Here is a 14,958-nt window from a genome sequence, read left to right as displayed (position 1 = left end):
ACAATTTTTTTTTTGTTTTTTTAAATAAATATATAACATCTTTTTTAAGATGAACTCCAAGCAGATATAAAAGATACAATTTATTCTTGTTCTTTTACTAAAAATTACATTTGCAGACTAAGCATGTATAACTATGTACTTATGGTTTCAGCACTGTCCTGCCTGTTCATTGGCTTAATATCAATAGAACTATAGAAGAGATTAGAATTTCTGCTGGTTACCGTAAGGTCCAGGGTCTTCTCATTAGCGTTGGTGTTGATCTGGAAGATGGCCTTCCCATCCTCATCTGATGGGAATGAGCCCAGTTGTGTGCTCCCTTTCAGAAGTTTAACTGGGACGCCCCTTGCCAGTGTGCCGTCTGTATAAGTGACTTCTACCTGTGTGATCGCATAGTAAGAAGCATTGTTACTCTTTAAGCAAAAGAAAAGCAAACCAAGGGATGGGTCGGGTAATAATTTATAGCTTATGCAGCTCACAACTTACCTAAGGTGTGATTTCCATAAACTATACACAAGCTACTACATAGTTCCAGCTGAACTGAGACTTCTGCCATGGCAGTGAATGCACAGATGGTTGAAACTAAAGTTCTGTCCATTTCTTATACAACTCCTGGAGGTGTATTTATAAAAAAAACGCATAGCTGTTCACCCATTGCAACTGCATGTAAATTTGTTCTGCGCGAACGGGGAAAAATAAAATGTTCTCAGGCTATATTCTCTGCAGATTGAATGTTGTTCATGAAAAAAAAAATGAGCAAAATACCTCATTAAGTCCACTAGATGGTGCCGAGGAGTATATTTATTCCCTATGATACTCAACACCGCCCAGTGGCCATAATGTGGTATTTTTCTTATTAGCACTTTTTTTTAGCATTTTTTTCCAATGAGGAGCCTGGGAACGTATGATTTTTCCATAATCACACAGAATGAATCTACATGCAGTTTCAATGGATAAACAACTGTACAAACGTTTTAGAAATAAACCCCCTGGCGAGTGTTCACTTTTAGGAGTAAAGGTCACCTGGAGACCTTAGAGGCCATGGTGATAAGGTGTATTATTAAAGGGTAAATGCACCCTAAGTAATATTTTGGTTATAGGTGGAGCCTGGTAGGCTGAGACTTCCTATGTCTTGGATGTATTGTGATATCCTTGAGGCCATTTGGGGACTCATGGAGGCATGGTGGGAGATAGGGATCAATTGCCAGATCCTGGAAATCAACAACTATTTATTTAGCGTTCCCGTTTGCGTTTCTTGCATGATTATTATTATTATGCAGGATTTATATAGCGCCAACAGTTTGCGCAGTGCTTAATAATATACAGAGAGACAATACAGCAACAATACAATTCAATACAAGAGGGTTAGGAGGGCCCTGCTCCCAAGAGCTTACAATCTAATAGGGAGGGGCTGGTGGAACAAAAGGTAATAACTGTGAGGGATGAACTGATAGGAGAAATAGAAGATTTGGTTATTAGCTGAAGGCAGGATAGGCTTCCCTGAAGAGATGAGTTTTCAGGGATCGCCTAAAAGTAGACAGAGAAGGAGATACCCGGACAGATTGGGGTAGGGAGTTCCAGAAGATGAGAGAGGCTCTAGAGAAGTCCTGGAGGCAAGGATGGGAGGAGGGGACAAGGGAGCTTCAGAGCAGGAGGTCTTTGGAGGAGCGGAGAGGACGGTTTGGGTGATATTTGGAGACAAGATTGGTGATGTAGCTCGGGGCAGAGTTGCAAGCGGTTTTTGTGCATTTTCACTTGAATGGGCTGTCCCGTGTGCAACAAACATGCCAAAGAGGTCCCCGCAGCGTGTTTTGGCGTATTTGTAGCATGTCTGCTAAATGCGTTTGGGGTGCCATTACCAATTATGGCTCAGAAAGTGCGACATGCGTTTGCAGCGTGTTCTTCACGCATTTCTGAAATGTGCAGCAAAAGGCGTTGATTTACTAAAACTGGAGAGTGCAAAATCTGGTGCAGCTCATGGTAGCCAATCAACTTCAACTTCAGCTTGTTCAATTAAAGTGATTGTAAAGTCTTGTTTTTTTCCCCTATAAAAATAATAAACATATTATACTTACCTGTTCATATTATACTTACCTCCTCTTCTCGGGCCCCTCTTTGGCTCCTGGCCCCTCCCACCTGTCAAGTGCCCCCCACAGCAAGCAGCTTGCTATGGGGGCACCTGAGCCGAGCTGCAGCTACATGTGTCCATTCAGACACAGAGCTGCGGCCCAGCTCCGCCCCCTCTCTCTCCTGATTGGCTAGCTGACTTTGATTGACAGCAGTGGGAACGAATGGCGCCACTGCTGTGTCCCAATCAGGAGGGAGAGTCTCGGACGGCCGAGGCACTCATGAACATCGCCGGGCAGAGATGAGGCTCTGGTAAGTATTAGGGGGGCTGCTACACACAGAAGGCTTTCTATCTTAATGCATAGAATGCATCAAGATGAAAAAAAACCTTCTGCCCTTTAAGCTTTGACAAAAAAAAAAAACTGGAAGCTGAAAAAAAAGTAACCCCCAATGTGTGTATGGGGCCTAATGTTGGCTGAAAAGCAAACGTTCATGGATTATGATATGGAAAAATTACGAGTTTAAGAAAACTTGGATCCCCCGGATTCCATACCTTACTCAATGAATATTTTTATTGTGGTTTTCCCACTTCCTAAGCCACTTCTTAAGCCACGATCGGATTTTCCGCAGACAAAACGTCGGACTTTTGTCCGAAGGGCGTTGACCAGGAACTTGTCTTGCATACAAATGGCACACAATTGTCGGCCAACAAACACGAACGTGGTGACGTACTATGTGGTTTTTCTTTAGCGCCACCTTTTGGGCACCTTCTGCTAATGTCGTGTTTGGTGAGCATTGATTCCGAGCATGCGTGTTTGTACTTTGGACTTTTATCTGACAGACTGGTGTACACACGATTGGAAAATCTGACAACAGACCGTTGTCCGCGGAAAATTTATAAGCCTGCCATCCAACATTTGTCAGCGGAAAATCCGACAACAATTATCCGATGGACCCTACAAACGGTCGGATTTTAGGCCAACAGTCTGTCCCATTGGAAAATCCGATCGTGTGTACGAGGTTTTAGACTCCTCCCCCCCCCCCCTTTTTTTTTCTTATTCTGTTCCCTTAAGCCCTTCCCGCCACCGCCTTGCAGGCGTTTAAGAATCTCTAGGTGCTGGAAGGTGGGCATTTGGGTCATGTGACCGCTATGATCGACTTTCACAGTGGTCACATGATTGGAAGGCTCCCGATCACAAGTATGCATCTGGAGATTTCCGGTCCCAGCTGATGACCCTGCTGGGAGGGCACATGTGTTTTAAATAGGGCCGCATATATGCATTAAAGAGGAAGGAAAATTCCAACATTAAATTTTACCTATAGGTATGCCTATAATAAGGCTTACCTATTAGGTAGTGTAAATACCTCCTAAACATGTACTCTTTAGGAGATATATTTACATTGCATGTAGCCAGTGATATCTCTAGCGCATGCGCTCTGAAGGAATGGCCACTCGTGCCGTTCCTTCAGAGCCCTGTGCCATGAACGACGTCTCCCATGTGCATGCGCGGGAATGATGTCATCGCGGCTCCAGTCCAGTCACAGAGCCAGAGTCCACAAACCCAGAAGCAAGACGGGTGAAGATGGAAGCTGTCTCCAGCGATGACATCACATCGCTGGACGCTTTGTTTTCACCTAAGTTTGACATAATGTGCTAGTATGCGATGCATACTAGTACATTCCCAGCATGCTAAAGCTTTAGTTCTGCTAAAGCAGAACTAAACCCTCCTCTCCTTTTCAGCCAAGGAGCTGCCATCTTGGCCTGGTAAATCGATGGGTTTAGTTCAGCTTCAAAGTAGAACTAAACCCTCCTATTCTTTTCAGCCAAGGAAGCGAGTATATCAGCGACAGTTTGGTTGAGGGCACAACCATTAGGAAAGTTTCCGGCATGCTGGGAATTTAATTGTTTTTTATATTCATGAAATCATTAGGTTTAGTTCCACTTTAATTCCCTGTATGCCAGCAGATTTCCATTCCTTATTCTTTGCTTAGAGTTCTTTAATAGGCCAAATGGGAGCAAAAAAAGAGAAGTTCATTGGGTTCACATATACTTTAATCTTTAGACATCCCCCCCCCCCTAAAAAAAAGGTATGTCATTACTTACCACAATCTGTGTTGGGGTCCCAGGGGTGTAATATTTCTTCGTTTTGGAGAAATCAATGTTATATGGGGAAGTCACAAACTTTACAGAGGTGAGCTCTTTTTCTTCCAGAGTTCCAGCTACAAAAAGAAGAACAAGGCATTAAACCCCTGGTGCCCAGCGCATGCGACCCTTCAGCCCTCGGGGGGTTCTGCAGACACTATTCCCCATTGCCCTATTATAGCAGCGATTTCTAGCAGTCTCATGTCATATGTCTCCAGTCTATCACTGTCTTCTGAAGCATGTCCCCAGTCTCCAACAACTCTTATAGCAAGTTTACAGTCTCTAACAGTCTCCTGCAGCATGTCTGTAATCTCTGAACAAAGTTGGCAGCCCCAAATATGCAGGAGGATGCAGTGCTGGGACAAGGTCATCTAGAGCCCAGGGCGAGCATGCCAAACTGTGCAACCCCCCCCCCCCCCCCCCCCAAGATGTGTCAGCAAACAACCCGGCCCCCCCAAAAAAATGAGCACTAATCTGCATGATTACCCCTAAGCATAAATTCCTCCTCCTTGCAGTACAAATCCACCCCCTGCTGAAATCCCCCCTCCCAGAACAAATCTTTGACCCCCCCCAAAAAAAATCACCCCTCCTAGCATAAATCCTCTACCACTAAAATTTCCCCTCCAAGTATACATCCTTTTCCCCCTACTCCAAGCAATTCTTAGTGCCTACTGCCCCCCAAATACCCCCTTTAAACACAAATCCCCTCCCTTCCAAGCTCCTCACAGCTCCCTCTCACTTCACATGATACCACAGTGCCCAGGGCAGCCGCCCCTCCTGCCCACCCTTTGTCCAGGCCCTGGGAGGATGGCTCTCAAACCATCGGGAATCCTAACAGGCTGTATTTTGCAAATTCATTCCCAGCTTTATAGATCTAATGATTGGAGTTCTTCAGTTAAACAGAAACTATAATAGTTTGGGGTAAATTTTTTTTTTCTTTAAAAGAGATGTATGGGTTTATTTTTCGAATTACCTAGGTGGATGTTGCATCTGTCCAATGGCGCCTCTAACACTGAGAAGCGAGCGATCGAACACCACCAATTGCTTGGTTCTCACAGCTCCCCGAGCAGAGAGCTGTAGACTGTCAGTCAGCAGCTCCCCGCTTTGCCCCCTCCTCGCTCTCTGGGCTGTAGAGGGGGCGGAGCGGCCGGCTCACCCTGAGCCTGAGCTGGATGCTGGTCCATGGATCTGGGCTGATCCCGACTCCATGGTAATGATGACGGCTGGATTGACACTGTGACATCAGCAGAGAGCGGACTTCAGTCCGCTCTCTGCTGAAAACGGGTCACAGGAGTGCGAAACGAACTGCACTACTGTGATCCATAGGAGAAGTCCAGCCAAACGAGCTTTGCCTGTACTTCTCAATTAAAGCTATACTCCAGGAAGGTATAAAAGGTGCATATTAATGCAGCTTTGTCTGAATTCATCAAATATGAAATGTGTCAGTACTTGACTCTGACCTGATATCAACCTATTTGCAGTTCCTCTACAGCAGGAGTCAGCAACCTTTTTCCACTTAAGGGCCAGATTCAATGAATGTGAATGCATGGAGGGCCACATTCACCTGCTAATAAATGAAGATGATGGGGTACAGGGGGAATACAGAGGTGGCTGTGGACAGAGGATACAAGAAAATGCTTGCCCAGCGTCTAATAATGTCATTTGCAAAAGTGTCTGTGTTACATAATAAAAATGCAGCTATATACCTCATTAAGAGCGCCACTCGGCACTCACGTGACTCGCCGCCTCTCTCTTCTCGTCTGACAATTGCAACGGGCGGGGCCGAGAATGACGTTAATATATAACGCAGACACTTTTGCAGATGACATTATTTAACCGAGACTCACTTGGCCGGGTGCCCGTGAATTAATCGTGGGCACTGACGGGCCAAAGACTTAGTGGCGGCCGTCCGGGTGCGGCTGACCCCTGCTCTACAACAAAAGCTCAGGAAAAGGAGCCAAACAGGTGTGCTGCAGTGTTCATATGCTAACAAGGGACATGCTGACAAGAAGAAAGAGCAGAAAGATGAGTTGATCAGTGTGTTGCCTCTCATTCCACTGTCCAATCACAAGCTGGAGGAGGGACATGACCACTAATGCCCTGTACACACGGTCAGATTTCTGACGGAAAATGTTCTATGGGAGCTTGTTGTCGGAAATTCCGACCATGTGTAGGCTCCATCGGACATTTTCCATCGGAATTTCCGTCACACAAAATTTGAGATTTGGATCTCAAATTTTCCGACAACACAATCCGTTGTCGTAAATTCCGATCGTGTGTACACATTTCCGATGCATAAAGTTCCACGCATGCTGGGAATCAAGCAGAAGAGCCACACTGGCTATGGAACTTCATTTTTCTCAGCTCCTCATACATGTTGTACGTCACCACGTTCTTGACGTTCGGAATTTCCAACAAGATTTGTGTGACCGTGTGTATGCAAGACAAGTTTGAGCCAACATCTGTCGGAAAAAATTCATGGATTTTGTTGTCGGAATGTGCGATCAATGTCCGATCGTGTGTACGGGGCATAAGTGTTAGTGAGTTGCAGCAAAAGAAAATCAGGTCTCCTGTCATGTGTGCTGGTGTAAATTTTAGAAATGGATGCGAAGAAATACAAATCCTTTGGCAGATAAAACAACTATCACATACCTATTTCATCTGTGTACTTTCCAGTTTGCCTGGAGTTCCACTTTAAGTTTACATTTTTTCAATGCAAAATAAAAAAAAATAATATTTTTAATGATTTGGGGCTAATTTTATCTATTATCTATACTGTATGTTTTAACCACTTCGCCTCTCACACCTGTTCACCCCCTATATAGACCAGAGCAATTTTTATCATTCTTCTAAGGACCTGTTTATTCAGCAATAACTTTGTCATTACTAAAGATAACAAGGTGGCATATACATTGTGTTTTTAAGGATAAACAAGACTTTCTTTTCATGATTTTGTTTTGCAACAATGATTTTTTTTTCACAATCCTTAGACAACAACAAAACTAAACAAAACACACTTTTTCTTTTTTTCTTTTTTAGCAGTTTAAAAATAATTGGTGTCACTGTACATAAAATGCGCAAATTATATTCTGTAATTTGTCCTATTTAAAATGACATTAAAATTATAATTCTGCTACAAAGCATTGCAAAGTTATTTACAAATGGCATAAAATGTTTTTTTTTTTTTAATTCTGCACCTTTTTAACCATTTGCCGACCAGCCGCTGCAGTTTTACTGCGGCAGAATGGCACGGCTGGGCGAAACGACGTTATGTAAACACACAGATCCCGGTTCTCTGAGGGGAGAAGAGAGATGGATCGTGTGTTCATACAAAGTTTGAACAGCGATCTGTCATCTCTCCTAGACAGCCCCCCCCTTCTGTTAGAACACAGAGAGGGAACACAGTTAACCCCTTGATCGCCCCCTAGTGTTAACCCCTTCCCTGCCAGTGACATTTTTACAGTAATCAGTGCATTTTTATAGCACTGATCGCTGTTTAAATGACAAAAATGTGTCAAAAGTGTCCGATGTGTCCGATAATGTCGCAGTCCCAATAAAAATCGCAGATCGCCACCATTACTAGTAAGAAAAAAATAATAATTAAAATGCTATAAATCTATCCCCTATTTTGTAGATGCTACAACTTTTGCGCAAGCCAATCAATATACGCTTATTGCGATTTTTATTACCAAAAATATGTAGAAGAATACATATCGGCCTGAACTGAGAAAAAATTAGCTTTAAAAAAAAAAAAAAATGGGGATATTTATTATAGCAAAAAGTACAAAATATTGTGTTTTTTTCAAAATTGACGTTATTTTTTTGTTCATAGCGCAAAAAATAAAAACCACAGATGATCACATACCACCAAAAGAAAGCTCTATTTGTGGGGAAAAAAAGGATGTGAATTTTGTTTGGGTGCAGCGCCGCATGACCGTGCAATTGTCAGTTAAAGCAACGTAGTGTCGAATCGCAAAAAATGGCCTGGTCATTCAGCAGCCAAATCTTCCGGGGCTAAAGCGGTTAGATGTGAAATGTATAAAAATATATATTAGGCCCCTTGCACACTAGCGGGCCGATCTGGTCCACCTGTCAGATTTTCAGGCAGGCCCAACCGGATCCTCCAGTCTCCTAAATGGAGCAACAGATGGAAGCAAACGTGTCGAACCTGCCAAACGTGTCCATTTACACCCGCCAACATCGGATCCAATTCTATCCACTAAAAACAGTCGGATGGGGATCCGATCTGACTGGTGGATTGGATGGCAGTTGAGTGTAAACAGACAGGCGGTTCGCCCATAGAGGAGAGTGGGCTGTTGTCTGTGTCCCCATTCGCCCACTCAGCAGCGATTAGTGGACATATCCCCCGCTGAGCAGGCGGACTCCAGCAGAGCCTACCCCCATGTGGAAGGGGCCTTAAATGTGTAAAAATATTAACAAAAAAAAACAAAAAAAGTTTAATTAATAATAGGTTATATAATAGAACAAATAAAAAAAAAATCAGCAGGAAAATAATAGTTGGAGAAGGAGACTAAGAAGGCTGATTGGAGTAAACTAAGGGCTAATAAGGGGTTAAACAGATGAACATTTTATAAAAAAAAAAAAAAAAAAAAGAAGAATGTTTTCAACTTGTCAGGTTGCTTTAACTGACATCATCTACAGATCGAAGTTCATCCCTTTGATCTGCAGATGAATGAACAGAAAGATACAAAAGTAACAATATGTTATATTGTATCTTTGTGGAGCAGTGTTGTTTATAAACATGGATTCAGACTGCTTTTTTGGTAGCTAGAGCTGCCAACTTCTTTTGTGAGTACAGTGGAACCTTGGATTACAAGCATAATCCGTTCCAGGAAAATGCTCGTAATCCAAAGTACTCACATATCAAAGCGAGTTTCCCCATTAAAGTCAATGGAAACGAAAATAATTAGTTCCACATTGACTTCAACGGCATGCAATACTGCTTGCGGCCAGAGGTGGGGGGCGCTGGAGAGCCTCGGAAACGGCCGGGAAGGCCTGAGGACACTTCGGCTGACCTCGGCAAACCTTGGAAAGGCTTGGAAACGGAGTATTTCCGTGTCTTTCCAAGCATTGCTGAATGCCGCCAATCGGCTGTAATTGGCGTCCTTCGGCTCTTCTCCACTCCGGCGCCCCCGCACCTCAGGCCAAATGCGGTACTGCAGGCCCTATTAGCTTGAATTGTGCTCGTCTTTCGAGACAACACTCGCAAACCGAGTCAGAATTTAAAAAAAAAAGTTGCTCGTCTTTCAAAATGCTCGTTAACCGCGTTACTCGTAAACCGAGGTTCCACTGTATATTGTAACGCATGCTATGATTAATCACAGCTGACAGTTTTGGTATACTGGGTGGTTGGTGGTCCCAGAAGCAGGGATACATATCCTGTGTACAATGATGGTGTTTTTTTGGGCGTGTTTAGGATGTCCAAAGTCTGTAGCTAATTAAACTGTTTTTATATCTGTTTTTTTCTACTAAGGAAACACTTTGATTTACACACACAGAAAAAAAAGAGAGAATGCCACAAGCTGTTTGCCTTTAGACTGTCGGTCGTTGATTGAAACTTGCAAGGAAGATGTCTGAACACAGCAGGAGGAAAAGGAAAGATGTTCTGAATGTGCATGTGAATATCAGCCTGAGTTAGTAAACTCTGTAAATAAGCTCTTTTGAACAGAGGAACTAAGAAAAGCCTACATCAGCATCTACAGAACAGAAGCAGGAGTGTATGTGAAACAAAGTTTGCTAAAACCGTTATATGTGTTTTTTTTTTATAGTGAACCTGAAATTTTGCTTTCTGTTAGGCAGTGAATGTGCATGTTTTTATGGCAGTTGGGGCTTGTTTAGACATGGGACCAGAGGGCAGTAAAAGCAGGTGGTCGAGTTGCAATTTTACCCTGCCCCTCATCCCCCTCGAAACACCCGTCTAAACAAGGGAATGCAGCCACTCAGGGCTGAACACATGCCGTGGCCATGGCAAATTTCCCAGTCATGTTCAGCAGACAATACTGTCACCGAATGTGACATAATCAAGTCAATGGGCTGAGGCTCAACTGCCCTGCAACTGTGTGCAATGCATGAGGTTGTGGCGGGTGGGTCAACATTTTCAGGGTTATAACAGGCATTGAAGAGGTGACATATTGCCTTTTCACCGCCTGTCAAACACCCTCCACCAGGAATTGCTTTTCAGGGGGGCAGCAAGCCCTTATGCAGCCGGGGATATTGCATTTGGTGGTCTGAACATTTCCTAACATCCAAAAACCATCTGAGGTCTATGGCCAGCTTTTGTCATGCCAAACCAACACAATTATAGAACTCAAAAAAATAAGAAAAAAAAAAGGAAGAGGTTTTTATACTTGGGGTTCAGAGGTCCCCAACAGCTCATGTTTTTAGGCTTTTCCCAGTTGTGGTTACCTCCAAACACTAGCGGAAGACATCAAAGGGGACTTACAAGCCTTCTCCAATACAGTAGCTGTTATGTAGAATGTGGACCCCACCAAGTTCTCCACTGGCTGAGCAATCTTCTTCAGGATGTCACCTTTGCTTATTTGGATGGTACCTTCTCCGTCCTCCATCTGGAAGAAAGAAACATTGCTGAGGATTTCTAACAAAACAACGCACACTCGTAATCTTTTGAACTCTTGTCAACAGCGACTCTAAAAGTGTAGGATGTCTAGACTGCTGTCCACGTAAGAGGAGACCTGAATGAAGAAATCAACACAAATGGATAGGGGTGCTTGGCCTGTAGTAACACATCTGGATCGCATATCTGCCCTGAAGCACTGGGGTCCTCAGTTTAAATCTTAGATACTATCAGCAGGCTTTTTCATGTTTCCCTTGTGCTTGCATTGGTTTCCTCCCACACTCCAAAGACATGCTGGCAGGTTAATTGGCTCCTGTCTAGAAATCAGCCCATGCATAATATTTTACTGATCATGCCCAAGATGGCTGCCTTACCTCCTATCTGTCTCAACATTTTGATAAACACTTTGAGGGCGATTTACTAAAGGCAAACAGGCTGTTCAGTTTGCAAGAAAATTTTCCCTAGAGCTTAGTGAATGAGGTGAAGCCCTGCTGCCTTCTATCATCAAATCTTTGCATGTGATTGGATATTCTTTGCAAAGTGAAATTTCACCACATATTTAGTGAGCTCTGAGGAAACTTCCTTGCAAAGTGAACACACTATTTGCCTTAAAGTGGAAGTAAACTTCCATCTTTTGCTTGCTTTTACAGTGTCTTGAAAAAGTATTCAACCACCTTGAAATTTACCACATTTTGTCATGTTACAACCAAAAATGTAAATGTATTTTTTAGGATTTTATGTGACAGACCAACACAAAGTGACACATAATTGTGAAGTGGAAGGAAAATGATAAATGTTTTTCAAGTTTTTTTTACAAATAAAAATCTGAAAAGTGTGGCGTGTATTTGTATTAAGCCCCCTTTACTCTGATCTGTCCACAGGACAACTATTAGGCGTGTTCTCCACAAATCTGGCCTTTATGGAAGAGTGGCAAGAAGAAAACCATTGTTGAAAGAAAGCCATAAGAAGTCCCGTTTGCAGTTTGTGAGAAGCCATGTGGAGGACACAGCAAACATGTGGAAGAAGGTGCTCTGGTCAGATGAGACCAAAGTTGAACTTTTGGGCCTAAAAGCAAAACAGTAGGTGTGGCTGAAAATGAACATTGCACATCACCCTGAACACACCATCCCCACCGTGAAACATGGTGGTGGCAGCATCATGTTGTGGGAATGCTTTTCTTCAGCAGTGACAGGGAAGCTGGTCAGAGTTGGTGGGAAGATGAATGGAGCCAAATACAGGACAATCTTAGAAGAAAACCTGTAAGAGTTTGCAAAAGACTTGAGACTGGGGTGGAGGTTCACCTTCCAGCAGGACAACAACCCTAACCACGACCACCCGTGCCCTTTGCCATGAACGACGGCTCCCGCGCACATTCGCAGGAGTGACGTCATCGCGGCTCTGGCCAGTCACAGAGTCCGCGAACCCGTAAGCAAGACGGGTGAAGATGGAAGCCCCTGCAGCGCTGACTTCTCGGTGCGGGAAGACTTTGTTTTAAGGTAAGTTTAACATAATGTGCTAGTGAGTGATGCATACTAGCACATTATGATATTACGTTGCAGGTTCCCAGAAAAGAAAAAAAAAAGGCCAGCGGTTTCCATTTGCTTTAAGTAAATCAACCCCTTTAAGTTCTTAGGGAGAAAAGCGCTAAAGAAATATTAATAAACACCATTTTGGCAAAGTTAGAGAATTAAAAGTAGCTGCAACAGCTGACCTCCAAACAGGGCTTGATTTTTGAATAGATAGATTAGGTCATGGCAGGGATTCCAGGGGTGGCGTATAGCTACCTACACACCATGTTATTGTCCTCTCCACTGGCACTGCAAATACGTGTAAAGCGGGACTGTCATCTCATGCTTATGGGTGCCTTAAAGGGACATTGTCATTTTGACCATTCAGAACTACCGATAGCCCATCCTCCCTCAGACATCTATACCTACCAAGCAACCAAGCACCTTTGCTGGAGCCCTGGGGTACAGGGGAGCATATGACTTTCCATATGTGGCAGTGCTGGGGCCCGAGCAGCCAATCGCCAGGCTTAAACACTGTTATACAGGGGGTACTATGACATCATCGCCCCATGTAGCGTCAACACCAGAGCTTAAACAGGCATGGGGTGGCAGTGGGGGAGCATGGCTGGGTAAATATTAGACATGTTCAATTCGTTTAGTTCCGAATTCGTTTTTTTACGAATTTTGACAAATTTGTTAATTCCGAAATTTCCAAATCTCCGAATTTTTTAATTTCCAAAATTACGAATTTCCGAATTTTCAAGTTTCTGAATTTCGAATTTCCAAATTTTGAATTTTCTAATTTCCGAATTTTCTCATTTCCGAGTTTTCAAATTTTCGAATTTTCGGATTTTCGGAATTCAAACATTCTGAAATTAAAAAATTCGAGAATCTGAAAAAAAAGAAAGAAAATCAGTAAAATTTGAAATAATAACTAACTATTAAATTATAGGTATTGGAATTTCCTTTCAAATTTGGCTGTTTGTGAACGTAACGAGTACGAATTTATCCGAAGTTACGAATTATCTAAAATAACGAATGTCGTATCTAAACGAATGGAACTTAACGATCTAATAATAATAAATAACAATAATAATAATAAAACATTTTTATTATTATTATTTATTATTAATTTGTTCCATTCCATTTGTTTAGATGCGGCATTCGTTATTTCGGATAATTTGTAACTTCAGATAAATTTGTATTCGTTACGTTCACAAACAACCACATTTGTAAGAAAATTCCAATACCTATAATTTAATAGTTAGTTATTATTTCAGATTTTACTGATTTTCTTTCTTTTTTTCAGATTTCCGAATTTTCAAATTTCCGAAAAAAGCAAAAAAACAAATGAAACGAAAACAAACAAATTTTTTGTCCTGCCAGTGCAATGTCTAGTAAATATACATGCCAAAGAGGGTGAGTTATGTGCAGGCACAGTCACATTGTCCTAATTGGTGAATATGACAGTGAAGGAATCCTGTACTAAGAGCCCTTTCACACTGGGGCGGTTTGCAGGCGTTATTGCGCTAAAAATACCGCCTGCAAACCGACCCAAAACAGCCGCTACTGTTTGTTCAGTGTGAAAGCCCGAGGGCTTTCACACTGAAGCGGTGCACTGGCAAGCCGCATCTTTGGAGCAGTGAAGGAGCGGTGTATTCACGGATCCTAAACCGCTCCAGCCCATTGAAATCAATGGGGCAGCGCGGCTATACCGCGGCAATACCGCAGCTATAGCCGCGCTATGGGATCAGTTTTAACCCTTTTTCGGCCGCCAGCGGGGGTTAAAACTGCACCACTAGCGGCTGAATACCGCCGCAAAAACGACGGTAAAGCAGTAAAGCGGTAAAAATAGCGCTGTTTTACTGCCGACGCCCCCACCGTCCCAGTGTGAAAGGGGCCTAAGAAGTAAGAAGGTTACCATTCCTAACTTCCTAGCAATACCCATTGCCTGGCTGTAATGCTGATCCACTGGTTTAACCTAATTTATTATTAATATTATTGTGATTAATAATTTATTATTGGAACAATTGACCTAAGCAAGAGCACTGAAATCAGAATTGGTTATCCTCATGCCTGTTCCAGATCAATATTTCTGTAAACACAATTTTCCTTTAAAATTGCTAATGTAATAAAATTATTATAAATATGGTTCTGTTCTGCCTCTGTACCTGACCAAGGCCCTTACTGTACAATATTTGGAGCTTTTTGACATAAAATTGACATCTTAACCACTTGGCCCCTGGAAGATTTACCCCCCCCCCCCCTTCCTGACCAGGCCATTTTTTTGCAATATGGCACTGCATTATTTTAACTGACAATTGAGCAGATATGCGACACTGTAACCAAATAACATTTCTGTCCTTTTATTCCCACAAATAGAGCTTTCTTTTGGTGGTATTTGATCGCCTTTGTGGTTTTTATTTTTTGCGCTATGAACGAAAAACTATTTTGAAAAAAAAAAAACAATATTTTTAAACTTTCTGTTAAAAAACATATCCAATAAACAAAATTTGAAAAATTTAATTTCTCCATTCACTTTGGCCAATATGTATTTTGCTAGATATTTGTAGTAAAAAAAAAAAAATCACAATAAGCGTATATTGATTGGTTTGTGCAAAAGTTATAGCGTCTACAAACTATGGGAT

The 14,958-nt window shown here is 42.5% G+C and overlaps 1 protein-coding gene across 1 annotated transcript in view; it reads right to left on the bottom strand.

Annotated features, from left to right (window-relative positions):
- The window catches only part of LOC141107567 (complement C4-B-like), a 179,969-nt gene that overhangs the window by 118,118 nt on the left and 46,893 nt on the right, over positions 1–14,958 (bottom strand). The window contains exons 11-13 of the mRNA XM_073598404.1: positions 10,671–10,794; positions 4,169–4,284; positions 222–377 (exon numbers count right to left, since the gene is read on the bottom strand). Coding sequence (XP_073454505.1) covers positions 222–377; positions 4,169–4,284; positions 10,671–10,794 — 396 coding nt within the window. The remainder of the gene's footprint in view (positions 1–221; positions 378–4,168; positions 4,285–10,670; positions 10,795–14,958) is intronic.

The sequence above is a fragment of the Aquarana catesbeiana genome, linkage group LG09 (genome assembly GCF_042186555.1).
Source record: "Aquarana catesbeiana isolate 2022-GZ linkage group LG09, ASM4218655v1, whole genome shotgun sequence".
Taxonomy (NCBI): Eukaryota; Metazoa; Chordata; class Amphibia; order Anura; family Ranidae; genus Aquarana; species Aquarana catesbeiana.
Note: the sequence above shows the minus strand (reverse complement) of the source record. Positions and strands in the feature narration are given on the sequence as shown.